The sequence below is a fragment of the Phascolarctos cinereus genome, unplaced genomic scaffold, assembly GCF_003287225.1.
Source record: "Phascolarctos cinereus isolate Bilbo 61053 unplaced genomic scaffold, phaCin_HiC Scaffold_1;HRSCAF=81, whole genome shotgun sequence".
NCBI classification, from domain to species: Eukaryota; Metazoa; Chordata; class Mammalia; order Diprotodontia; family Phascolarctidae; genus Phascolarctos; species Phascolarctos cinereus.
Genome location: NW_027555514.1, coordinates 100607763 through 100635349, shown reverse-complemented (window position 1 = coordinate 100635349; position 27587 = coordinate 100607763). Strand labels below are relative to the sequence as shown.

General features: G+C 46.0%; 2 protein-coding genes across 7 annotated transcripts in view; one reads left to right on the top strand and one right to left on the bottom strand.

The window, feature by feature from the left end:
* The window catches only part of EPHB6 (EPH receptor B6), a 24288-nt gene extending 19784 nt beyond the window's left edge, over positions 1 to 4504 (top strand). For 4 of the 5 annotated variants that reach the window (XM_020998051.2, XM_020998049.2, XM_020998050.2 and 1 more), the window contains exons 8-17: positions 12 to 174; positions 506 to 620; positions 928 to 983; positions 1388 to 1507; positions 1707 to 1954; positions 2218 to 2412; positions 2712 to 2861; positions 3484 to 3677; positions 3831 to 3986; positions 4213 to 4504. In XM_020998051.2, coding sequence (XP_020853710.1) covers positions 12 to 174; positions 506 to 620; positions 928 to 983; positions 1388 to 1507; positions 1707 to 1954; positions 2218 to 2412; positions 2712 to 2861; positions 3484 to 3677; positions 3831 to 3986; positions 4213 to 4321 — 1506 coding nt within the window. In that variant the 3' untranslated portion in view covers positions 4322 to 4504. The remainder of the gene's footprint in view (positions 1 to 11; positions 175 to 505; positions 621 to 927; positions 984 to 1387; positions 1508 to 1706; positions 1955 to 2217; positions 2413 to 2711; positions 2862 to 3483; positions 3678 to 3830; positions 3987 to 4212) is intronic. The other variant, XM_020998054.2, reaches the window with a different exon arrangement.
* A 104-nt stretch (positions 4505 to 4608) lies between these two features.
* On the bottom strand, positions 4609 to 25958 carry LOC110216249 (transient receptor potential cation channel subfamily V member 6). 2 transcript variants are annotated; one of them, XM_020998057.2, is made up of 15 exons: positions 25663 to 25942; positions 12146 to 12243; positions 11853 to 11975; positions 11124 to 11261; positions 10491 to 10589; positions 10166 to 10341; positions 9726 to 9872; positions 9399 to 9611; positions 8697 to 8783; positions 8476 to 8552; positions 7969 to 8134; positions 7642 to 7708; positions 6906 to 7174; positions 5812 to 5918; positions 4609 to 5433 (listed from the first exon to the last, which is right to left on the bottom strand). In XM_020998057.2, exons 1-15 carry the CDS (start codon positions 25788 to 25790, stop codon positions 5148 to 5150), a joined length of 2181 nt encoding a protein of 726 aa, XP_020853716.1. In that variant the 5' UTR covers positions 25791 to 25942; the 3' UTR covers positions 4609 to 5147. The 2 variants fall into 2 exon arrangements, with proteins under 2 accessions (XP_020853716.1, XP_078009360.1); XM_078153234.1 differs by lacking the exon at positions 4609 to 5433 and having other exon boundaries at positions 5902 to 7174; positions 8697 to 8786; positions 25663 to 25958.
* Between the last annotated feature and the right edge of the window lie 1629 nt (positions 25959 to 27587).

Here is a 27587-nt window from a genome sequence, read left to right as displayed (position 1 = left end):
GTTGTTTTCAGGCAGAAGATGAGGCCCATTTCTCCATAATGACCAGTGAGACCAACACAGCCACTGTATCCCAGCTGAGCCCTGGCCATGTCTACGGTTTCCAGGTTCGAGCACGGAGTGCAGCAGGTCATGGCCCCTATGGGGGCAAAGTCTATTTCCAGACTCTCCCCCAAGGTGAGAGGAACCTGAAATATGAAGGTGGGAGGACTAAGGAAGGAAAGGCTGTCCCCCTCAAGGACAGGATCATTCTCTGGCTAGTGAGGGTCTACTGGGGAAATAGAATTTGGACAATTCTTGGGTCCTCAAGATGTGTCTTTATGGATCCATGTATGAATGGATACACATGTCACCCTAAGTCTGTGAATCTAGGCATGTGTGACTTCCCCCGGTTTGTGTGTTTTCCAGGGTTGTTGGGTGTGACTGTCTGAGTGACTTTGGGTGTGGTTCCATGTTATTGGGTGTGTAGTGGATGCTACTGGGTCACCCTTGGGTGTGTTTCTCTCAGGTGAGTTGTCCCACCTGATCCCGGAGAGGCTCCCATTGGTGGTTGGTTCTGCCCTGGGTGCTTTGGCCTTCCTCCTGCTGGCAGCCATCACAATCTTTGCCTTCGTCTTCCAGAGGTGATGATTTCCCCTTGCTCCCTCTTCTGATCTCCCCACCCCTTGACTCCAGCAAACCCCTGATCCAGGGTAGCCTGAGTGTACTCCCCTACCCTACCCCAAGGGGTACAGTGATACAGCTCCTCTTTCCCATTCCCCTCTGCCCCTATCAAGATGTAAGAAAGGTATGTGGTGGTGGGGGGGGGAATATGGGAATCCCTATTCACAGAACTGCCCCTTGTATAGCTAACAGTTGGCAAAGTAGCCAGGGAGGGGTAGGAAATTGGAGGTAAGAAAATACTACAAGTTTCTTAGTCTGTGTCTACAGGAAGCATCAACGGACAGGCTACACGGAACCACTGCAGCAGTACACCAGCCCCAGTGGTATGAAATGGAGTTGGGAAAGGGACTGGTGGGACTTGGGGAAGAAGGGAAGAAGATGAAAAATAGAGGCCCTGGGAAATGATGAAGAAAGGCCAGTGGTGGGGAGGCTCATGATAGAGTCTTACTATGTACATGATCCTGGGCAAGTTAACCTCTCTCAGCCTCAGTTTCCTCATCTGTAAAATAAAGGGGTTAGATTGGATGGCTTCTAAGTCACTTCCAGCTCTAAATCTATGATTAATTACTCAACTTGTATTTATTAAGAACCTACTATGTGCCAGGCACTGTCCTAGGCATTGGGGTTAGAAATGAAAACATCCTATGAATCTCTCCAACCTCGAGACCTTCCTGGAGTGTTATGTTTTTAGAATGGGTGGGCATTAACCATGAACCCCAAACCACAGGACTTGGAGTGAAGTACTACATTGATCCATCCACATATGAAGACCCTAGCCAGGCCATCAGAGAGTTCACCAGGGAGGTGGATCCAGCATATGTCAAGATTGAGGAGGTCATTGGACCAGGTATCAAAAGATCCAAAGGAAATAGCAGAGCTGACCTGACCTTCCTAAGGCTCTCCCCTCCCTCAGTCAGTCCATGTGTAACCAAGCCCTTCTGGTGGTATGATTAAACACCCCTAATGATTGCCTTTCTAGTGGCATTCCTTATCTTTTTGCCCCATGCCAATTTGGTACAACCTGACCTTCTGCATTTACCACCCAGGCTCCTTTGGTGAGGTATGCAGAGGCTGGCTGCAGCCTCGAGGACGGCGGGAGCAAGCTGTAGCCATTCATACTCTATGGGCCAGTGGAATAGAAAGCCACCGTGGTGCCTTCTTGGGCCGGGCTGCAGTACTGGGCCAGTTCCATCATCCTAATGTCCTTCGGCTTGAGGGTGTGGTTACCAAGAGTCAACCCCTCATGGTACTAACTGAGCTTATGGAGAATGGCCCACTGGACAGCTTTCTCAGGGTCAGTAGAATGCAGAAGGAAGGAAGCAGGGCCTTGGGGAATAGAATGGGGAGGACCCCAATTGTCCTGGGAGAGGTACCTATAATGCTTCTGCTACTTCCCCCCCTCACCCCGCCTCCCCTTGATTTCTGATCTGCCCATCTCCTGTAGACAGCTTTCTAATCCCAACCCTGATCCATGGCTGATCTCATCAGACTTCTATGTCAGTAGCTTTTTATCTCTTCCCTCTGCCCCATAGCTGACCTCTGCTCTCTACTCTTCAGCAACAAGAGGGCCAGTTCAGTAACCTGCAGCTCGTGGCAATGCAGCGGGGTGTGGCAGCAGCCATGCAGTACCTGTCCAGTTGTGGCTTTGTACACAGGGCTTTGACTGCCCATAGTGTGCTAGTCAATGGCCACCTGGTGTGCAAAGTGGCCCACCTTAGCCATGGCCACAGCTATCTGAGTCACAGTAGCCAGGTAAGAGATTACATGCTCGGGAAACCATTATTCTACAGATGAGTCAGTAGACTCTGAACATAAATATGGAGAGGTTCAACATCTGGTGTATTGAGGGTTCATGGAATTCATTAGGAGTCAGTGGTACATATGGCTACCAAGAGAAGGAGATGATGGGAGCTGGCACTAAAGGAAACTGGGAGATTTGGGGAGGGATATTAAGAAATCCTGGGAAGGTAGGACTTAATAAAGGCCTAAGGACCAGGGGCACTAACTGGAGGCCTCCGGAGCTCCAAAATCTCCCATCTACTTCCTTCCAGGGTTCACAACCTCCACTCCGATGGGCAGCTCCTGAGGTCCTAACTCATGGGAAATTCACAACAGCCAGTGATGTCTGGAGCTTTGGGATCCTAATGTGGGAAGTGATGAGTTATGGGGAACGCCCATACTGGGACATGAGTGACCTAGAGGTGAGAATCCCTACCCTGCTCCTGCACGGGGATTGATCTCCAAATGTCAAAACCCCCTCCCATGCCCTCTAATCTAGTTAGCCACTCCATCCCATCCAGTTTCCACTCTCTAATCCATAGATTTCATACATATGCACCCAATTTCTATATGCACCCAATGCCATTTTTCTGTCCCTTAATTCACTTTTACTCAATATCACCACCATGTTGTTACATGGGGTTGGCTGAAGTGGAGATAGTTAGCCTGGAGAGAAGAATGTATGGGAGACAGCAAAGCTGTCTTTAAGGATTTAAAGATATAGCCAGTGGAAAAAGACCTTACAACTGCTCTGTTTGTCCCCAGACAGGAGAACGAGGAGCAATGGGAAATTGCAGAAACAAATTTGGATTTGATAGAAGGGAAAACTTACTACCAATCAGAACTATCCAAAAGTGAAATGGACTGACTTGGGAAGTAGTGGGTTCCCCCCACACTGCAGGTCTTTAGGTAGAAACTAGATGTTAATGAGGCCGTGGAAGGAATTCCTACTCACACATAGCTTGTACTACATACATTCTGAAGTCCTGCCCCACAAGATTCTAAGATTCTTTGATTCTCTGACCCTCTATAATTTTTCTCCAGGTTCTGAATGCTATCGAACAGGAGTTCCGGCTTCCTCCACCCCCAGGCTGCCCCAATGGACTGCACCTGCTGATGCTGGATACCTGGCAACAGGATTCTGCCCAGAGGCCTCATTTTGACCAGCTGGTGGCTGCCTTGGACAAGATGATCCGAAAGCCTGAAATGCTACAGCCTGGAGGAGTCCATAGGGGCAGGTCTGAGGAAACAAGAGAGGGCTAGGGAAAACCAAGAAGTAGAAATGGGTTACCAATGGGAGAGGCAAAAGCTCTGGGTGAGACGTGGTATGGAAGTTGCTTATGAACTTTGAGCCTGAAGCCCTTCAATAGCCTAATCCCTTCTCCCACTAGACCATCACAGATCCTATTGAGTCCTGTGACCTTGGACTTCTCCTCACTGGAAACACCCCAGGCCTGGTTGGCTGCCATCGGCATGGAGTGCTATCAAGACAGCTTCTCCAAAGTTGGGCTCTGTAGCTTCAGTGAGGTGGCTCAGCTTGGTCTTGAGTAAGCATAGTTGGGCAAGGAATGCAGTCATTGAGAACGGAGTTGGGGAAGAAAGAGTTAAGTGTCAGGACCACACATCTGTCATTCAACAGAGTATTTGACCTACTCCCTCCCCCAGAATTCCCACTTTCCCAGGGAAAAGCAGCAGAAATAGGTATCTTGTAGCTCAAGGGAGACAGGTAGAGAGGCTTTGTCCCACGTCATCCCCATTCCTCCTTTTTCTCAGGGATATGCCTGCCTTGGGCATCACTCTGGCTGGACACCAGAAGAAACTTCTCCATAACATCGATCTGCTTCAGCAGCATCTAAGCCAGCCAGGTCCAGTGGAAGTCTGAGCCCTGGACAGGAATCAGCCGTGGCCACACAGCCACAAAAGGACCACAAATGGCATGAGCCTTGATTTCAGATGGAAGGACCTGCCCCTCCTCACTTCCCACCCATGACTCATTCTTTGGACTCTTCCTTCCACAATGGTTCTCCCACTACCACATTAAAGGGGAAAAATGGGATTTTGCCAATATGGAGGTGTGATGAGGTCTCATGTAAGTAGGAAACTAGGAGACCATAGGAGGAAGATTAAAGGGACTAGAAATGTTTTTGGAGAAAGGTCAATATGGAAGGATTTTTAGAGATTAGGGTGCCGACTTTATTGGCAGGAGCGATGCCTTAGCAGGGTAGGTGTCTGTGTACCAGCCATAACACCCAAGTCTTTGTTGTTTTCCTTGTTCACTCAATTGCACGACCTCCACTTCTCATGAGCCCCTATTCTCATCTCCTACAATTACCCAGCTCATTAAGGGAAAGTCCATCCCTGATAAGGGATGAGGGGTACCTGAGAAGGGTGGGGAGAGGATGCTCGGTAGAACATCCTTAAAGTGCTTTCTTCTGGCAGTGTATTCAGCTGCTTAACCTGGAGAAGAGGGAAAGTTTGCCACAGTGACAGGCCATTTGGGAGGTTAGGGGTAGTGAAGGGAAGGAATGAGCACATACTGTTTAATTAACCAGATGCCCAGCGAGGCCTGGATAAGTCGGAATCTGGCTCTTTCTAAAGAGCATTCTCTCTGGCTCAATCCAATCTCCCTTAAAGGGACAAAGAACATGGCCTCCTTTCATTCCCACTGAGCAAAGAGGGTAGACTCTTTGGGCTCCTGTGGAAGAGCTTCAGACTTGATATATCCTCCCCTCCTCCTCTTCCAGGCCTCTATTGATCTCGCCCCTTAGGTTTGCCCCCAGAGTCTCCCGTCGAAGCCTCTCCCAGTTGGCACTGCTTCGAGTGGTACTTCGGGAAATGGAGGGAGTAGGTGTTGCCAGTCGGTGGTGACTACAAGGCAGGGTCAAGTCCACTTTACTTAGTGAGTCTTTGTCTAAATCATCAGTTCCCGAAGGATTGAAGGCTTGGGCATATCGATGTATTCGTTGTCGACTTGGGTCTTGTCGGTCCTCCACTCTGTGGAGAGAGTGGAAGAGACATGCACATGAATCATACACTTATTTGGCCAATGGCCTTCCCTTAAGAGTGTGCCAGAGTTAAATGCACAGTTTATTGGCTGTGAAAAAGGAGTGGATTCTTGGATTTTTAGGCCCTCAAAAGAAGGGGGGGGGGAGGAAGGAAAGTTCTATTCTAGAGAAAAAACCTGTTCTTCGCAGTATCCAGAACGTTTTTTTTGGAGAGGTTGGGGGAATGACTTACTAAATAGATGCTTTTTAAGGAAATTCTGTTATCTAAGACCTTAACCCTGTATAGACCCAAGGAGCTGGGTAGAGAGAAAAGATGCACAAAAGTATTCCCACACCTATGGGCACATGCTCACACACTCCAACTCACCGGAGAAACCAGCGGTCCCCCAGCCCATACTCTCGACCGCAGATTCCAGATCGAGGCCAGAGGCATCTGGGCAGCTTTCGCTCCAACATCACTGTGGTGGCAACAACCTGAGGTCAGGGTGGGGGAGGAGAGAATTACAGTCAAAAGTGTGGAGAGGAATGCCAGTCTAGAGAAAAGGATGCAAGACAAGGAATAGAGAGAGGACAATAGGTGGAAATAAGCAATCTTTTTAAGTGCAGTAAAGAGAAATTGGGCATCATTCATGTCCATAAGTACTCACCATCACCTAATTCCATTCCATCCCAATCCAAGATCCAGATAGGAATTCTTATAATATCACCCAGATATTTGTAATAACTGGACAACACAATGCCAACTGCAAAGACACTTTACATACATTATCTAATACATCCCCACAACAGTTAGTTGTGGCAGTTAGTTAAGGCAGATGTTTGTTTTTTAACCCCTATTCTATCAAGGAGGACAGTAAAGGGCTTTCCTAAGGTCACAGAGACAGAGCTCTAACCCAGGTCTTTTGATTAGAAATCCTCTGCTCTTACAAAAAGGTGCAGAAGAGAGAATGCTAATCTTGAGATTCGCAAGACCTGAGGTTCAAAGTCTAGCTCTACTATTTACTAGCTGTATGGCCTTGCAAAAGGTCTCCAGACCTCTGTTTTCTCGTCTCTCAACTGAAGGGATCAGACCAGATAGGCTTTAAGGCCCTAAGTCAGCTCTAAATCTATGAGCCTGTGACCAGATGACTTCCAACGTCCCTTCCTTTCTTATGTTCCCAATCTTCTGTTATAGGAAAACCCTCTAAAATAGGATGGGTAGGAAGGAGATAGAAGAGGCTTTCCTAGGAAATCATGTCAATTATTACTGAGAGTGATCTGCTTTCTTTGTCCATCTCCTAAGGGATGAAGAATGACTACAGTCTGATCCTATACCCAATGCTCTGGCAGTTAGGATTAAGTTGGGACATCCTGCAGGTTTAGAGGAGGAAAGGGGCAGCTAGGAACTGATCAAGAGGTATCCTAGGCCAAGAGAGTCCAGATAAGAGGGGACAGACATACATCTTCTACCAAGGAGCTCACCTGAGCCCTCCAGACCTCATCTCTCTCATGGGCCACTCGCCAGTGGGTGTCACCCATCATAGCAATGAGCAGGTTGAGCATGAGCAGCGTGGCAATAATAGCAAAGGCAGCATATGTGATGCTGTACATGAAGGGCAGGTCTACAGCATAGTTGGCAGGACCATCGATGATTGTGAGGAACAGCTCAAAGGTGCTGAACAATGCCATAGGGTAGTCAAAGAAATGGCCCAATTCATCTGAGTCTTCTGTCTGGAAGATGATATAGAACGCTGCTCCGCCCAGGAGGAGGAGACAACTATATTCAAGCAACCATCAGCCAATTTCTTAGGTGACCCTTGCCAGTCGTATTTCCAAACTTTAGGCCTTTAGCTCTTTATCTCTGATAATATTCACTCTCCATCAGATGGCTCATCTTGAAGACCCTCCCCAATATCCCTATCCTTCCTCATCTCCCTGTGAACCTCATTCTTACTCCAATCTTTCTAACTTCCTGGTACCTAATTGATCTCATCTTGGTACACTACCTTACCTACTCTCATGATCTTGGGATCAAAAACCCCTGCTCTCCTCACTGAGTCAATCTTCTTGAATTCGAGTAATTCCTGTTTCATACATCTTTCCCATTACCCCCTTCTTATTCAAAATTACCCTGACTTTACTATTGTCCATTATCTTTGGCCCTTGGAGTCTCTGTCTCTCCCCTTTTCCCAGCCCCCATCCTATACAGAGATATTACCGGAAGCAAATCCCAGGATGACCACAGCCATCAGCCAGCAGAAACGCAACAGATCCCCGAAAATCATCTGCAAGGGGGCAGAGAAAGGAAGGGAAGGATGAAGCAATTTCCTCTCCCCTAATTATCCCTGAGTAGCTACCCCTTCCCTCCAATAACATAATGGATCAGCCCCCAATTTATCTATCATCTGCATGAACCTCTAATTTATTTACATATGCTAAATACCAACCTCCCAAACTGCTCAGTGCCCTTCTCTGAGATGACCAAATGTGATTGGGGAGCAGGGAGATGCTGTCCATACCAGGAGTTGGAGGGAGGAACACTGACCTTCTGGATCATGATGGTGAAGGGGCCCAACATCTGGAATCCTCTGGCAAAGTACATAACATTGCACCAGCCAAGCACCAGGGCAAAAGACATAGGCACCACCTCCCCAGATGTGCTGGTGAGCCGCATCACCATGGTCACTAGCACCATGCAGGCATAGGTGAACCTTGGGTAAGAGGAGGGAGCAAAACATAGGGCACATGTGAAGGGATGGCTGGGAGGCTGTCCCAGGCCTCAGCTGCAAGTTGTGTGTGACTTCCACTGTTCACATACACTCATACACACATAACCACATATACAGCATGCATGCATTCAAATTCAGGCACCTATATTGCATCAATACAGACACATAGATTCTCTGGAGATGGGGCTCCTGGAATTGGGAGTTAGCTAAAACCTACAGCCCATTGTTGGGAGGGAGGGAGGGATAGGTGAAGAAAGGGACATTGAGATTAGAGTGCTGGAGATATTTCAATGGGGCTAAGATGTGGGTGAGAGGTGACTTACATGATGGCATGAAAGGGTCCTCCAAGAATAGTTTGCCCAAAGTACCGAATAACCCCCACCCTGAAGATGTCTGGGATCTGAGTGCATCAGTCAATGAAGAGAAGAAACAGAAAACAGGAATAAGGGATTACAAATGGTTTAGGACTCTTAATAGAAGCCCAGCTCCAAACACCCTCCTCATCTAGTCTCTGGGCCTGAGCTATCTCTTACCCACATCTCACCTCAAGAAGTAGGATGACCACAGCCCCAAGGACAGAAACCAGCTCCCCCACCATTCGGATATTGTCCTCCTCGGTCACGTAAGACTCCTGCTGGGAAAAATAGAATTCTGTTCAAGTTGTGGAACATGGAGTGTGCATTGTACATATGTATACACATATAGAATATCAGAATTAGAAGGGTCTGTGTAGTCTATGTAACATATAGTCCAATTTATATCTGCATAAGAATCCGCTCTATAACAACCCCCAACAAATGGTTGTCCAGTCTAACTGAAGACCTTCAGAAGTGGGGACCTACCTACCCATTCTACTTTGGGATAGCCCTAATTTCTAGGAAGCTCCCAAATAAGCCTCTCTCCAACTCTGTCTCATTGTTCCTAATTCTGTCCTCAGGGTCCAAGCAGAAAGTGTCCATGTGAGTACATACTTGGGACATCTCCTGGACCTTGAGGAGTTTCTTAGTGTCTACCCTATGGGATCTACTTTCCCTAGGCTAGGTTTGGCTCAGCTGTTTTTATCTTATTGAGTGGTACTCCAAGGAGTGTGTATATGTGTACCTTAGAAAACGTATATACATTTGTTATACAAGATTGTCTGTGCATGTGAAAATATAAACATGTATAATCCGTGAATGCCTTATGTGGGGAAAGGAAGGACAGGTGAAACATCATCCTATGATTCTCTGCTCTCAGAGGCAATCACCTGCAGTAGCTTCTGCTGGAGAAGAGTAATGTCCCGCAGGCTGGTGTGATTGCTGTTCCGAGGCTTGAGGGGGCGGTAGGTACAGCACATGGTGAAGCAGATCATGTAGAGAACATAGATGGCACCCAGCACACAAAAGTATGGTCTCCCAAACCTTCGCCACTTGAGGCTCACCAGCTCCTTCACAGGGGTCAGGTCTAGGATCTGACGGGCCTAGAAGGTAGGAAAATGGAGTCTCGAAGATGTGTACCGATACACATACATACTCTTTCTCTCTGCTCATTCCATCTCTCCCTTCCCCTCCTCCCCTTTGGACTATCCCTATACCTCTCTCTTCTTGGTTGTGACAATGAGTTCAAGCAATGATTGCTCATCTCCATAGGAATCAATCTCTGTGAGGTCATACAGAGTGGAAGTCAATGGTCCATATGTCCACTGGACATGCTTCCTCTTCTGCAGCAGGTGCTGGAACATCTAAAGGGCAGGAGATAAGAGACATTAGAGTCAAAGGACTCCTGAAGAACAACTTGTCCATCCTTGACATCCCCAGATTGGCCATAGCTTCCCAAACTTCAAGATGGACAGAAAAGGAACAGGGTGGAAAATAGGAAACAGAAAAGGAATGACCTGAGGAAGAAATTTAAATTTAGACTTGACAGCTGAAATCTGTATTCCATAACTGCTTTTCTCTCAATAAGAGGCAAGGGATTGTTCTTACCCATGGGCAAAGGTTTAGGGCCCTGATTTTGAGAGTAAACATCTCTTACCACCGTGTTCCCCTCAACACCAGCCAGCTTGAAGGGAGTGAGGCCTTGGTGGTTAGGGATGAGGTCTAGGGACTTCATGTGACCACTCCGCTCATCATAAGCTAGCAATGCATTATACATCTGGCAGGCGAACATCTTGTTGGGCTGGAATACTAGGATGTGAAGCACTGTATTTCCTGGAGAGAGCATATGATATGGGGGTGGCTTGAAGGCCACTGACCACTTGTTAATCTACTCTTCTTTGTCCCAGTTGTATTTCAGTTGCATCTTGGCTCTAACACAGCCTTCTAAATAACCCCACCTCTATGCTTATGCCAGCTCTTACCCAAGGAGTCCTGGGCCCGGACATCAGCTCCAAACTCTATAAGCAGCTGAACAATCTCTTCATTGCCCACACAGGCAGCAAAGGACAAAGGGTACTCTCCTGGAGGGGAGAAGGGGGTCATCACAATAAAGATGAGGGACAGGAGTGGCCAGAGTCATCTAACTGCTTTGTTTCCCTTATCAAGACTTGAAAAGTAGGGACCCTTTCTCTCCCATCAAATGAGGAGCTCCCAGAAAGAGCAACTGTCTCCTTCCTTTGTGCACTGGAGGTTTAGGGTTCTTTTTACAAATTGTGCAGAAATTAGGGCAGTGATTGGCTGGCAGTGGGAGAGCAGAATTAGTGGAAGGCAGTGAGGGAAATGGAATCACATAAAGGAACAAGGGAAAGATCGGTACGAGGGCAGAGAGCACAGAGAAAAGAAGGGGCTCTTTCAAGGAATCTGCAGGGTCTGCAGAGGCTGACCCAAGGCATGACCTGCCCCAAGCAAATGACATTGACCTTCCTCATAACGTTTTTCCTTCCCAATCTTCCCTGTACCCTTCTCTTTTATCCTTGTTTGCATCCCTTCTATTACCCTCCCTGCCCACCCCCATCCCTATTTGCCTCCTTCACCACCCGGGTTCTGGTTCTCACCAAAGTAGATGAGGTTGTGGGGACTCTGGCGAAAGGCTGTCCCAGTGGCTCGGGCAGAGACGGCGGCACCGCGGGTGAGCAGAGTTCGCACCAAGTTCATATTCTGGTTCACTATCGCTATGTGGAGTGCTGTCTGGCCTGGATCCCCCCAAGGAGACCACCTCAGATATGGGAAATGACTTCCATGTTATCCTCCCAGATAAGCAACATTCTCCCAAGGGACCCGGAAAGAAAACATCTCTTCCTGAAACATCCTCCTCCTCCTGAACCTCTCACCTGGGCCACTGAATCTCAGCAAGGAAGGCTTAGGGAAGCAGGGGAAACAAAGGAAAACCAGAGTGCCCCCTCAGATCTTAATATATTAGGGAAAGAAAATTAACTAACACCACCCTTCCCTCTAATAGACTCTAAGGTCTCTAAGCGGCCTAACCAAGTCCCCTCCCTAGCCCCTTTTCTTTCTCTCTCCCTAGCCCTCTTCCCAGCCCATTGGCCCTTCAGAGGAGCACAGCTAGAAGAGACAGCACCTTCACCACTGGGTAAGGGCAGTGGAAGGAAGAGCAAAGTTCAGGTACTTTGAGGGGAGATCATCAGGTTCTGAGGGAAAGGGGAGGCATGACAATAGTCAGCAAGAAGCCTGATATCCAGAGCTCTGGACCCTTGGGGCATCCCATGCCCAAGAAGGCATGTTTTCTCCTTCTTCCCCCCTCCATTTACATCATGCCCTCTCACCTTCATACAGTTCAGAAGTCATATGTTCGGTCACCAGGTCAGGCGCAACTTCTATCAGCAACTTGGCCGCCTCAAAATTGTCATAGAGGGCAGCAACATGTAGTGCTGTCTCCCCAAGGGCCCCTGAGGTTGGAGAAGGGAAGCAGCATCATAAAGCAGTGTCACCTCTTGGGGCCTTTATAGTAGCACATAGGATTGGGGTTACTGAGTCAGCAGGTCCAAGGAAGTCAGGGAGGAAGGGCTGTCCTAGGTCAGGGTCAGAAGGCCTTCGTGAAGGGCAGCAAGCTCCTCACCTCTCTGGTGTACATCACAGACTTCATACTTGAGAAGCTTGGTCAGCACTCGGATATCATTCTCCTTGGCAGCTAAGAGCAGTGGAGATTCCCAGATCCTATAGAAGGGGTCATTTAGGAAAAAAGAAACAAGATTCCAGGTACGGGGAAAGGGAAGGAGGAAGTCTATGGGTAGATATGAATGCCCAGCCCTACTCCCCTACACATATATGCATTCCAGCTGTCCAGGGATCCCCAAGATTATTCAGTAAGAGAAGAGGGCAAGCTTCAATGAATCCTTACCCCATTTCACTGGCCAGTTATCCAACGAGTCAATACATTCAGCTCTACTGACCCACTTATCTGGGAGAAAGACAGACATGAGGCCCTGTGTATTCAACAGCCTAAAACTAAAATGGGAAAGGGACTGCTCCAAATCTATGTTCACTTAGAAATCACGTCTCCCCTCTGCCTCATTAGATAGCCATGGACTGTATCTCAAGACTAACATTTTTTCCTTTAATTCTTGACCATACAGAGGCAACTAGGTGGCGGGATAGATAGAGCACTGGACCTGCAGTCCGAAAGACCTGAGTTCAAATTTGACCTCAGTCATTTACCAACTGTATAACCCTAGGCAAGTCACTTAACCTCAATTTCCCTACCTGGGAAAGAATAATAGCATCTGCCTCCTTGTGTTGTTGTGAGGATAAAATGAGATGTTTGTAAAGTACTTGGCACACCTTAAAGAGCTATATACATGCTAGCTATTATGATGACAATGATGATTTGGGGATGATTTGGGGTACTCAAAGAAGGGCAGCAAGGTGACACAGTGGATAGAGAGCCAGGCCTGAAGTCAGGAAGACTTATCTTTCTGACTTCAGATCTGGCCTCAGACACTTCCTAGCTGTGTGACCCTAGGCAAGTCACTTTACCCTGTTTGCCTCAGTTTCCTCATCTGTAAAATGAAGGGGAGAAGGAAATGACAAATCACTCCAGTACCTTTGCCAAGAAAACCCCAAAGGGAGTCACAAAGAGTCAGACATGACTAAAACGGCCAAACAATGACAACCACAGGGGTCAGACAGTATCTTCTGTGTGTTCATGGGCTCGAGTTTAGCCATATGTTCAAGTTGAGGAAAACTCCTAAGGACATAGTTCCTGGCTCCACTCCGCTGAGCCTTCTTGTTTGTCTTCCTCTTCAATCACTACTCCTTCAAGTGCCCTTACTGGAGGCCAGGGTAGGATGTAGTAGAAGTGGAAGGAAAGAGAAGTAATAAGGAAGGGGGAGGGGAGAGAAGAGAATTATATGGTCATAAATTTAAAACTGGAAGAGGTGTCAGAGGTCAACTAATCCAGTTGTGTCAAACATGCCGCTCACAACACTCCCAGGGCTGCCAGAATCAGATGAAAACGTCACTGGGAAATATTTAACAAAATAAATAAAAATGTGTTATGTAGTTTCTAAGTCAATCTGCATCCGCAGGGATCCTTGTGTACCCTGGGGACCCAGTTTAGTGACCCTGCATCTATTCGAGTCTGACACAACTGATATAAGGCAACTCCCTCATTTTACAGATGTGAAAACTGAGGCCTGGGAAGATCATTTTGCCTCACATCACAACAGACAGAAAATGGCAGAGCTGGGGATGGAGCCCAGCTCCCTTGTTTCGCACACCCAGTGTTCTTTCCCCATCTCCCCCCCCCCGGGTATCACTTATTTCCATATCCAGCCTTGACCTCATGGTCTGCTATTTTAATCTTTCAGTAATTACCACCTAGACAGCCTTGTAAATCTTTATCTCTAGGTAACCTCCACCACACAATTTCTGCTTCTGCTTCAGGGCTACAGAAAGCGGCTAAGAGAAAGTCATGAACTCAGTCTGGTTTCACCCTTCAGAAATCCATGCAGTTATCACCTCAGCCACCTCCCTGCTCTTCAGAAAGCACTCGATCCTAGTCTTACCCTTATCTACCACCACCCAACTGGATCCTAACCTTGTCTTCTCTCAGCTTTTCCCAGACCTCGAGCATATAAGCTCATAGCTAGGTAGCTCACAGGCTACATAGGTGACACAGTGAATACAGCACTGGGCCTGGAGTAGCCCTGGCAAGTCACTTCACATCTGTTTCCTCAAAAGTAAAATGGTGAAAATAATAGCACCTATCTCACAAGTTTGTTGTAAGAATCTCTTTTTTTTGGGGGGGGGCAGCTAGGTGGCACAGTGACCATCGGCTCTGAAGTGAGGAGGACCTGAGTTCAAATCCGACCTTAGACCAAACACTTGACACTTACTAGCTGTGTGACCCTGGGCAAGTCATTTAACCCCAATTGCCTTAAAGAAAAAAAAAAGAATCTTTTTTTTTAAATAAAAAGAGCTTAGTAGTATCTGACATACAGTAGGTGCTGCATAAATGCTTATTCCCTTCCATATTTAAACTATTTTAGAGGTAACTGGGTGGCATAGTGGATAGAGCAATGGGACTGGCATTAGGAATAACTGAATTCTAATCCAGACTCAGACACTTACTAGCTGTGTGACCCTGGGCAAGTCACCTCACCTCGGTGTGCCTCAGTTTCCTCATCTATAAAATGGTATAATAATAGTACCTACTTCACTCAGAGGGTTGTTACGAGGATCAAATGTAAAGCACTAGCACATATTAGGTTTTAAAAAATGCTTATTCCCTTATGAATCTCAAAGTCTCTCAGCAACATTCTTCAAATCTCAATATCGTCATGTGTTCTTTCTTTCTTTCCTCTCATCAGAGAAGGAAGAAGGGCATGGCAAGCAGAGTAGCCTTCATGAGTTGATAGCCTGAGGAACACGGCCTTCCCCCACCTTTCCCTTCCTGCTACTAACTCACCAGCAAAACACAATTAGAAAAACCATCTTCAGTGCAACAAACATTACTTCACTGCAGGAATGAAGATGCATATAGGCAATAATATGGCTAGTCTGGCTGAAGCAGCAGGACACCCTAAAAGGCAGGGCATGATGGTGGGGAGGGCAGGGTATGCCAGGCAGGTCAGGTCACCTCCACCACCTTAGTCACCATAACCCCTCTGACTCTGAAGGAGATAGCCCTGGACCCCTAACCCAAAAGCCTTGAGAAAGCTGGTGCCTCCTGGGGCCACTGAAGATGCTTCCAGCCAGCCCCTGTGGCCATCATTGAGGGGGTTAGTCATGATGGGAGGAACACCAGCAACCCCCTCACCAGCAACAGAGCTTGACCAACTGCCACCACCAAGCATATGGGCATGGATGCCATGTAAGTGGCCGCACCACCCAGACCACCATTCCTGTGTCTAGCCCTGCCTTCGTCCAGGGAAGCCATTCTTGTGCAAAAAGAGACAAGCCTTTTCCACCACTCCCTGACCAGTTGCTACCATATACACAAGGCAGGCTGGCCAGCCTGGCTGTGGCAGGGGCCTTCACCGAGGGGCTAACTGGGTGGGGATAATATTGACAGGCAGGTTGGACCACCATGACTACAACCAACTTGGCCACCATCCCTCCTTGGGTCCTAATAAGGACAGCCTGGGACTGTGAGCCTAGGAGCTTTGGGAATGGCAATGCTTTCAGCCCAGTGCCCTCAGACACCATTCTGGAAGAATGAGTGAATTCTCCACAGGAGAATCCTTGACATGGGTAACGCCTGTGGCAATACAGCCTGGCAACTACTGCTACAGGGGCTACAGGAGCCCCTACGGAACACTCAGAAAAGAAAGCTCTTGTCACAAAAGTCTTTGGGCCTGTCAGACAGTTCAGCATCAGAAACTGATAGGATTTTATCATTGGAAATGGCATTAAAGAGAAGACATTAACTTTTGCTTTGGTTTGCTTTGCTGCTGGACCCTGAGAACCATGGGACTATTCCATCTGACTTACAGCTGAAAACTTTCATATATATTGTCTTTCCCATAACCACAGGAGTTCCATGACAGCAGAGACTGTTAATTTACTATTTGTATTCCCAGTGATTACCACTGTGCTTTCCATACACTAAGCTCTTAACAAATGCTTTTATTCATTAATTATTCATTCAATAACTATATTCAGGTCATCAATTACAGATATACAAAGTAGATTCACATTCAGCTCTGCAACCATTAGTGACTACTTCCTACTGCGGTCCCGAAATCTAGATGCTTCTGTCTAGCCCTTTCCTCCTCATCCTTAGGTTGTACCTATTTTGTGTCCAAGGCCCACTTTTCTGTTTTCAGAAAAGGCTGTGGACTCTTCCGAGTTCTAATCTGCATCTCTTGGTTCAGGCTAAACTTCTCTCTCCTGTGTAATACTAAAATCTATGTACTTGAATCCTGTTCCTCTTATAAACTAAAACTTTCTCTTTTCTCTTGATTATTTTCCTTCTAGTGTTCCTCTTAACCTATTTTTCTCTCTCCTGAGCAATTTGGTCTTTTCTATAGGAGTCAAAAACATATTGTTTGAATTGAAAATATTCTTTAGGATGAAAATATTTTCTATAGGTCAGAAATTTCCTTTTTAGCATAGCTTATTAGATATTATTATTAGATTAGATATTAATATTAGATATTATTATTAGATAGCTTATCAACAGACAATTATTTACATGGGTAAAGACATGGGTCCTCCTGGTTTAGTGGCATATAAAGTGGTATATACCTTCTGCAATATAAACAGTACTGGCTATGAAGTCAGAGGGCCTGGGTTCAAATCTCACCTTTGATGTTGACTACTTGTATGATCTTGGGCTAGTCAACCTCCCTGGACCTCAGTTTCCCCAACTGTAAAAGGAGAAGGTTGGACTAGCGGCCTTTTAGGTTCCTTCCAGCTCTAGATCTGTGACTCTCGTCCTAAATCAGAGTCCCACTGTGGTATGGGGAAAGGGAAGTGGACTCTGAGTTCTTGAAATTGGTGTTAGTAGAACAATGGGCTTACAAACATGGAAACGCTTCAGGTACAGTCTATATAAATGCCTCCAAATCTGTCTGCCATTTGAAGACCAAGCACCCGAAGAGCAGGGAGGGAGGCTCATCATCTAGAAATTGGCCACCAGGAGAATATTTTTTCACATGGCAATTCAGTGAAGATAATATGCTACAAGAGAGGTAGATTCTGAGAAAACCATGGGTAATAACTTTTAAAATACTAAAGTAACAACATTAACTTAATTACACCTGATACTCTCAAAGGCAAAGGGAGAGAACAAAAAAAGAGGGAAGAGAAGAAACAGCTATTAGATTTACATTTTCCTCATCTAGCCATGGGGTTGTATCTAAAATCAGGTCTTAAATCTATCACATTTCCCTCCTGCTGCTTTCCAGGAATGGACATCAGCAGACTACCATCTTCCATGACATGATCCACTCCCATCTGAACGTAGCTGCTACTCAAACCCTTCCCTGAGTTTAGCCAGCCAAATTCCCTTCCCATATTTCTTTCCCTTATTTCTCTTCCTCCCAAGGGAGCACAGTGTGAAGAAAGCATCATCAGACAGAAAGAGCCAAGAAAGATCTTAGAGATCATCCCCTTATTTTGCAGTCAAGGAAACTCATCTGAGATGAGGCAAAGTGAACTGACTAGCTGCCCAGTTAGCTGCAGATTTTGGACTAAAAATGCAGGTCTCCTACCTCCTAGCCTAATGCTATTCTTTTCTGTCTTACTAGTCAGACACCGCAAGAGCATGTGCTACGTCCTGATACCCAAAGTCTCAAAACACTCTGTCATCTCTCCCCAAGTCCTCTCCAGTTTCTTTGCTCTAGGGCATATGAGGCCCTTCCCAGTTCTCAACCATTTTGTCTTATTACTTGTGGGGAAGGGAGGGAAAGTTGGGAAAGAACACTTAGCTAAGGGGACCTGGAGCTTAGGGTGGGGGAATCACTGAAGTTTTGGTACTGGAAGGGTATTATGTCAGCTAGTCCAACCTCTTACCCCATCCTCGACAGAGGGATAGCCTCTGTTCAAACATATCTGGTGACAGGGAAGTCACTACCTCCCAAAGCAGCCCATTCCATCATAAGACAGATCTAAGTTGTTAGAGCTGCTTTACCCTGACATGCAATTTGCCTCCCTTACATACACTTCCCTCTGAAGCTAGCAGAATAAGTGTAATCTCTTTTCTAAAAGATGCTCTTTAAAATATCTGAAGACTATGATCATATGTCTTCCCCCACGGAAAAACCACCTTCTTCCTTTTCCCCAAGTTATACATCCCTAATCCCCAATTCCTTGAACTGTGCTGGAGTAATGTACTTACGATTGCCTTCATGATGTTTGAAAGAGAGGAGTGTTTCATCATTTGTATTTGTATCCCCAGCACCTACCACCTCAATACAATGATTGTAGAATAGTTAATCATTCCATGTGTTTTCAAGTACCACAACTTTCCTGGTCACCTTTCCCTTAGTAATTTGTCCCATATGCTTTTAAAGTACACCATTGCAAACTGAACACGATATTCCAGATGCAGTCTGACCTGGGCAGAGTACAATGAAGTGGCCTTGTTCTGGGCACTATAGTTCTATTAACAGAGCCTACAATTGCAGTCGCTGTTTTTGGCAGCCCTATAACCCAGTTGACTCACATCAAGCTGGTTAAAAGTTGACAGTGTTCTTGTGTAAGACCATAGTTTCAGTGGGGAGTGGGATAAGAAGAAGGCGTGAAAGGAAGTAAGACTGAAAATGTGGAATTTGGAAGCTTTAAAAGGTTGGAACTAGAAGAGGCTGGGGGGGGGCGGGGTGAGGCAGTGTCATAGGACCAGCAACGTCCTTGGATGTGGCCTAACTCTCTAAGGTTATGGATGAAACGAGTTCATTGAATGAAAGGTAAGAAAAACGCAGGGGTAGGTATTATTCTCCACTTCACCCCTGCTCCTCCTTGAATGGCTGCATCTTGTTCCAGGAAACCACAGACTCTCAGGAGAGAGCATCTCTCTTCCCCTTAATGGCTCACCTTCCCGTTGCCTTGTAGGATAGAAGGAAAGGGGTAGTATCAAATGAGAAAATGCATAAAATGGTTGTTTTTTTAAGAATACAAGGGTAGGTTCAAAAATGACACAAGATGTTCCTAAATTTTATTCTCTACTTTGCCCTGACTTTCCTTGAATGACTGAGTATTGCCTGACCCATCTTCTGGCTGCCTTGAAGGACGGAGGGGAAGGGGTAGTATCACATGAGATAAAATGTGTAAAGTGATTAAAGCTCTTAAACACGTTTACAAATGCTAGCTATTATTGTGTTTGTTGTTATTATTGTTGTTGTTGTTGTTCTTGTTGCTGCTGTTGTTATTATTAACAGTGAAGCTTTCTCCCCTGGGAGGCAGAACCAGCAACAATCCAAACCAACCCAAAGCTCTATCTATTTAGCCTCTAACTGGTAAATCTGAAAAGGGAATTTAGTATAGCAACTAAGTTCCTTGCAGTGACCAAGTAAACAGCCCCACAGGGGCTGTGGAAGGGACAAGGCTGCTCAGATTCTAAAACCTACCACATTCCACAAAAGTCTCATGGATGAAAGAAATGTAGAGGTAGAAAAAATAGAACTGGCCCTTGGGATGAGCTCATCTTAGGATGCAGTAGAAAGAGTTCAGTAGAAAGAGTGTTGGCTTTATAACCAGAGGACTTGGCTTCCAGTTCCAACCTGATACTTATTGCCTGTGTGATCATAGGCACTTAACCTGTTGTTCCTCAGCTTCTTCATCCATAAAATGACAGTGTTGAATAGATGACCTCTGGAGCCTTTATAGATAGACATCTAAGATCCTGTGTACAAAGCCCCCACCCTGCACTCGATGCCTTTTTTAGAAATCACATCTGCCTCATTGGAGTTCATCCACCTTCCCCAAAGCCCAGTTAAATTTGAGCCAACAAACACCAAATATTTATTAAACACCTAAGTTCAAATTCACTATGCCTAAGTGCTGGAGATACATAAAGCCTAACTATTATTTACTACCCCTCAGGAAACTTCTTAGAAACTTGTAAGGGGTGAAACTTACTATTATCTCCATAATGATAATAAATAAATCACCTTTATATAATGCCTTCAGTGTCTTCCTTTAAATGACCCTGAGTAACATGTGATACAAATGTTATTAGCATCATTTTACAGACAAGGAAACGGAGCCTTAGACAGTTTGAGTGACTTGTGCAGGTCATACAACAAGTAAGTAACCCAAGCCAGAACACAAACCCAGGTATTCTGGCTTTAAACAGCAGCCCACTTTCCACTACACTATGACAGCTAAGATATAGGATGTGTTCTTCAGCCCATTCCTGGTCCTAATTAAACACCTTTGTCTCTACTCTGTCTTCCTTCCAAAAAATGGAGGTTTTGGTAAAAGCAGTGACTTGCTTGAGCTCTCCCCCAAACCCCTCCAAATACCTGTAAAAAAAAATGGTTCTAAACAAAGAACTGGAGGTTTCATCTTCATATATAATTGGGTAATCTTACTAAATTACTTCAAGTCTTCTACTCAAACCTCTGATGTGGATAGCATTATTAGGGGTCCTGTGGCCTAGCCCCATGTGGCTAAGTGCGACCTGGCATATTAACATCAGTGCCCTCTTCCCTTTGCTCCACTTTGCCCTTTTCTGTCTCAGTTCTTAGGAAAGTGTGATGCTGAGTGCCATTGAGCCCACAGTGCATTGTGTTTATTCCATTACTTGGAGACAGGGCAGAATATAGACCCCATCAAGTGGGCCCAGGTAAACAGGACTTGTACTGTTGTTGGCAGGTATGTGTGTGTGTGTGTGTATATGGGTGGAGGGTATATATAGTCTTTTAGCTCAAGGTATAGGTAAAGAGCAATACACCATGAGAAGGAGGACCATAGGGGCCTCCACATAGGGACTAAGATTATTGTTAATAAATATGACATATTATACATATGATGGAATTAAAAATACAAATAACATTATTAGGTCATTTCATATAAAATTGAGCAGCTCAATTACGTGATGATTAACTATGATTGACTTAGCTCTTCCCAGCAATACAACAATCCATGACAATTCCAAAAGACTCATGATAGAAAATGCTATCCACATCCAGAGAAAGAACTGTGGGGTCTGAATGCAGATTGAAACATACTATTTTCACTTTTTCTTGTTTTTCATGGTTTTTTCCTTTTGTTCTGCTTCTTCTTTTACAACATGACTAGTTTGGAAATATGTTTAAAATGATTGCACTATGTACGACCTATATCAGATTGCTTGTCATCTTGGGGAAGGAGAAAAATTTGGAACTCAAAATCTTATTTAAAAAATGAATGTTGAAAACTATCTTTACATGTAATTGGAAGAAATAAAATACAATGTACTTTAAAAATTAGCAGTTTACCAAGTAATTTCATATTCGTTATCCATTTGATACTCATGATAGCTCTCTGAAGTTAGGAGAAATATTATTTATCTCATTTTAAAGATAAGGAAACTGAGGCCTAGATAGATAAGTCTAAGATCACAGGGCAAGTTCATTAGATCATATAATTAGAGCAGGAAAGGAGCTTTATAGACCATCCACCAACATCATCATTTTACAGATCAGAAAACTGAGGCCCTGAGAGGCTCGGTGATTTGCCCAAGGTCCCTAGTGGCAGACTTCAAGGAAGAGCTTGAATGAGGACCTAGCTTTGGGCTACTTCTACTTTGGGCTCATACTACTCGTGCAGCTTTTAGCCTCACCTGACTGACAGCTTTTTTTTTGGTATTTTCTTGAGTCAGGGGCAGGGAGAGGTGATGGGGGCAGAATACAATCAACTTCAGCTTCTTACAGACTGTCCCCAGAAATTAAGAAGGAAAAACTGAGAACCACAGATAAAATGGCATCTGGGATGGCATTCTGAACCTCAGCTCATTCTTCCAGGGCATTGAGACACTGTTCACGTAAATCAAATGCAGCTACCTCTGGGTTGAGTGAGAACACAACACCCTGGGAATCACAGAGCCCCTCCGATGGGTTTAAACCAGGGGTGGGGAACCTGCCACATGTGGCCTCAAGGCCACTGATTTCCCATCCCTGGCAAACACACACATGCAAAAGCATGGATGAGCCCTGGCCCTCTTCCATCCCCATTACTAGGCCACCAACAGAGAGGAGTGAAAGTGACGGATTGAAGTTAAATTAATCCATTAGGAAATCCAAAAGAACATAGTACTTTCAAGGGGGGGGGGATGGAGTATCTTCAAATAATCTCTCATGTTCCTCGTCATCCTAGATCTATGCTGTTATGGATCATCAGCTGGGATAGTGAGGCTCAGAGAGGTGAAGAGATTTGTTCAAGGTGACCCAGCTAGCTAAATTTGAATGTATACAAACATGCTATTAAGTATAGATGCTATTCCCTGCTCAGTTTAAGTCTCACATCCGTTCTGTCTTTGTTTCTATTTGTTTTGTTCTGTCCTTAATAAAGGACCCAGGAGCAGGAAAAATGGCGGAGCTCAAATTGAATCCCACTAGACTGAAAGTAGCTGATAGGACCAGAGTCAGTCTTAGGAGGCCCTTCACTTTAGAGATCTTTCGGGAGACAGGAGGTATACAGCGCAAAGAACATTGATTCAGAGATCTTGGGTCATATCCCACCTTTGGTTATTGATTATTCCCTGTGAGACCTTGCACAAATCACAACTCCCCTGGGCCTCAGTTTCTTCATCTGTAAAATGAAGTGATTGGAGTAAATGACCTTGGAGGTCCCTTCTGGCTCTGAATTTATGATTCTATGAACATAGGACATAATGATAAGAAAGGGACTGTTTAGAAAATTAGGAAGAAGAGGAACTTAAATGAAATAAAATGAAGCCTTTCCTACTCTGCTAGGGATTTTCCCATTTTTGGAACCTGCATTTGAAACCGTAACTTCTAGTTTCCAGTCCTAGATCCTTAGGATCCTGTTTCATAGGCTTTCCCTGGAAGGGGTAGGGAACCTTAGAGGCTACATGTGGTTTTCTAGGTCTTTGAGTGCAGCCTTTTGACTGAGTCCAAGTTCTAGAGAACAAATCCTTTTATTAAGGGGATTTGGTCTATGAACTTTAGATGCAGTCAAAGGGATGCACTTGAGGACCTAGAAGACCACACGTGACCCCAAGGCCGTAGGTTCCCCACCCGTACAGGAACAAACTGAGATAATAAATATGAAGGATACAATAGAGTATGCTGGGGTGGGGGGGGGACTTTGTAACAACCACAGAACACTATAAACATGTATTCTGATAATCTATACTGAAATATTAAGCAGTCTTCCTTTATTTTCATAGGGGAAGCCCACCCTTCCAGGCAGTATCTACACACACAGGCAGAAACTACACACAGTGTAGTTTCTCGAACAGAAAGAGTAAGGTTTTGGGTGCTGAGGTGGAAAACCAACAAAAGAGGAAATAGAAAAGGAGATGGATGGCCGAGGTAGGTATTCAGGTTGAGAAAAGACTGTCCCAGAAGGGGCAAAGTTGTGATCTCAAAAGTTCCACCTACTACTCTCTTTCCCAGGCTCACAAAGCTCACTCAGCAGGTAACATAATGTAGTTTTAGAGAGAAATGGTAGACAGAGAAAGATCTAGGGAGTGTACCTTCCCCAAAGTCTCCTGGCCAAGTCCCAATGGAGCTAGAGAGGGAAGTCGAGTACCAGGTTATAGTAGCCAGTCCTAGTCCTACACCCTCCTTTCAAACCCATGCAGAGACTCAGGAAGCTAAGGCTCCCTCACTCTAAGCCCATGGGCCTTTCCACTCCCATTCTTGGAGGTGGGGGTCACACCAGTGCATGGAATAGACCATGGAACTAGTGATCACCTGTTCCCCAACAACAACAACAACCCTGTGTCAACTCAAGATCTCACCGACAAAACATGTTCTCCCCCACCCACCCTCCCAGGCTCAGGGGGAGACATCTGGGTGGAGTGAGGTGAGAAAACTACAGCTAAAAAAAGGAAGGTAAGCCCACCGAACCCTAGTTTCTGGAGATCAGCTAGGGAGAGGGTAATTCTGCCTTAATCCCTAGCCTCCTTCCTGACCATGACAAGTTTGGGGCTGAAGAGGCAAGGTAAGTCTGGGGGGGGGGAGGGGTACCAAGTATTTCTATTATGAATAGAAACATTATATGCCTTCTTACGGGCCTGGGGAAGTCCCTGTCAAGTAGAGAACCTGACTAACTCCTATGGCCTAGTCGGGAAGGATATTAGGGTGTAGGAAGGAGGTAGTACATAATTTGAAAGACCACTTCTTTAGGGTCCAATACCCCCGCCCACACACACACACACACACACACACACACACACACACACACAAACACACAAAGAACCACTCCTCTCCTTTCCTTCCAGAGCAGGGAGTCCCAGATGTCCCCAGAGAAGGGTAGGGGGTGGAAACAATGGTGGGAAAGCCTCAGGGATCAGCATAAGGATCAAAGCTAACTGGAGGCAGACTCCCGACTGCCAGAAATTCTATCTGGGAGTATAAAGAATATAAAGAGCTGAAAATAATAATAGTTTACAACTAGGAAGTGATTTCATATTAATTTTTTTTCATTTGTTCTCAACAATCTCTAGAGTTAGGGTACTGAAAATATTTTTCCCATTTTATAAATAAGGAAACAGAGACTCAGGGACATAAAGTGCATCACCCTTGGTCACACAACCCTTGGTCACACACATGAATAGAAAGGACTTGGACCTAAGTCTTCTGAACACAAGTCAATTTAATTTCCAGTTCAACAATCTTTTTTTTTTTTTTAAAGCACCTAATATGTGCAAGGATACACGCACCCAAAGCAGCTTGGTTTCTGCCCTCAAGAAGCTGACCAGGATGATAGCTCAGGGTCCTTTCTACTATTCAATTCAAGAAACATTTAATTGGCACCTACTATGTGCCAGTCATTGTGCCAAGCAGTGGAGATACAACAGGAGGGAAAAGATAGTCCCTGCCCTTAAGGAGTTTATAATCTAAAGAGGGAGACAGCATGCAAATATATACAAAGCAAACTATATACAGGATAAGTAGAAAATTACGGAAAGAAGAAAGCACTGGAGTGAAGAGGGGTCAGAGAAGGCTGTAGAAGGTGACATTTTAGTTGGGACTTAAAGGAAGCCTAGGAGGTCGGTAGTCGGGGCGGAGGAGGGAGATAGTTCCAGGAATGGGGGACAGCCCGCTACTCTTGCCCTCAAGGACACCTGGGAACCTTGGCCATCTAATATGACTTGAGGCTGGGGCTGCGGCATCCATCCCAACACCCCCTCCCTCTGACGTGAGGATCCTGTCCCCCAAAGCAAAATGTTCCTAATCAACCGTGAAGGAGATGCCTCCTGGATGCAGTCCAAACCTATCCAAAATCAGACTAACTTTTAGGTAAACTTTAGAGCCTCCTTCCTGCCCCGTCAAAAATAAATGCTCCTTGAAATGAATTGAATTGCATGTTGATGTTCAGGGCTGACTGCACAGAAAGAACACCAGAGTTTTGGAATTTCCTTTCACAAAAGGACGTCTAGGGGATGGCAGAGAGAGGCCGGGTGAAAGAGGTAGCGTGGTAGTGGCGGGGGACCCACGGGGTCCGAGCGACACCTACCTCTTATGCTGCAGCAGGCTCAGCTCATCCAGACGTCTGTCCCACGATTCCCGTCCCTGGAGATATTGGCAGATCTTGCCCCACAGTCTGGGGAGCAGTCGTAGCTCCTTGGGCAGGGGCACCCCCATGGGGTGCAGGGCTGCTCGCCTGGGGTCTGGGCCTGGGACCGGGACCCGGGCCAGATCGGGGCAGGAATCAATCTCGGAGCCACATCGCAGCGATCTAGGGCGAGCTTGCCCCCGCCCTCGCCGTGAAGAGGTCCCCGTCTCTGGTCCGGGGTTCCGCCTCCCCCGAGTCACAACACCCCTCCCCCGCTCCGACGCAAGAATTCACCCCCCTTTCCCCCCCAGGAGCTCTCACCAGCTGCTGGGGCCGAGCCACGATAGGGCTTTGGGATTGTTACACTTGGCAGGAGCTGAAGCTCAGGCTCGGGCTCGGCTTTGTCAGAAGCTCCGAGCCAGCGGGAAGCAGGGCGGACACACCCTCCCTCCTTCCAAATTACCTGAGATTTAAAGGGACAGGCTGCTGGAGGCCCGCCCGCCGCTGGTCCCCGGGGCTTGCGCAAGCTCCCTCACCACCCGGGTCTTTCTCCCTGCCCTCAGGCCCGCCCCTAAAGGACTGAGATTCTGTGAGACTAGAGGAGCTCTCCCTAGGACTCAGAGACACCAGAAGATCTGGACAATTCAGGGAGGTTTCAGAAGCTCCAGGCAGTGAAGGGGGCAGGTAGGGTCAGGGGTGATGTCACATGGAAGTGCAGATAGTATAGGGACCCAGTGATCCAGAGGCCCCCAGAAGTGATCATTTCTCCTAAACCAGGAATAGGCAGCCTTTCTTGTCTGCGTGCCTTCTTCTCCTCTCTCTACACGTGCCAGTGTTGAACTCTTTGCTCGTTTTCTTCTTCAATGCCTGCTGCTTGCAGCCCCCTCCTGGCTTCTCAATGGCTGGAAGAAAAGAGGCTTCCTAGCTTAGAGATTAGAATCAATGGGAGCAGGCACTCTGCAGATCATAAGGACCGAAGGTTTAGAGCGGGAAGGACGCGTTAGAGACCAGCTACTCTGCCTCCTCCTTCCACCTCATTTTACAGATGAGGAAACTCAAGTCCAGAGGAGGAAAATAAAAATTGCTTGTCTAAGGTCACATAGGTGGTAAATAGCATACGCAAGATGCAAATTCAGGTCCTCTAACACCCAATCCAGTACTTTTTTTTCTCTCCTAGCACCCATAGACTCCTGAATGCTGAGCCCAAAGGGGTGCAGGATCATCTGGTCCAATCCTTTCATTTTACAGATGAGGAAACTGAGGGTCAGGGAGCATAAGGAATTTTCTCAAGATCTCTAGGTAGTAAGTATCAGAGGGACAATTAGAGCCAGGTCTGCTGATTCCAGAGCTAGTATTTTTACCACTGTGCTCCACTGCTTCCCAAGCCTCTCTTCTCATTCTCTTCTATTATAGTGTTTCTGTAATATACGCAGGTGTGATAAAGTGAAAAGAACACCCAGACTGGAGTCAGAGGACTTGGGGTCAAATTCCACCTCAGATTCATACTACTTATGAAACACAACTTTCCTGGGCTTCAGTTTCCTTATCTATAAAAGTGACATCTTTGGACTTGATATCTTTGGAGGTCCTTTCCAGTTCTAAATCTGTGATCCTATGAGAGCTGGGAGATGGGTGTTTTGTAGTGGGAAGAGACGTGGATTTGGAATGAGAGGAGCTGTGTTGAATCTTGATTCTGCTACTTACTACCTAAGAGGCATTAGTCACCCATAACTTTCTTTTTCTATGTTTCCTCATCTGAAAAATGAAAGAGTTGGGGTTTTGTTGTTGTTCGGTTGTTTTTTCAGTCATGTATAGCTTTTCATGACCCTATTTGGAGTTTTCTTGGCAAAGACACTGGAATGGTTTGCCATCTCCTTCTCAGGCTT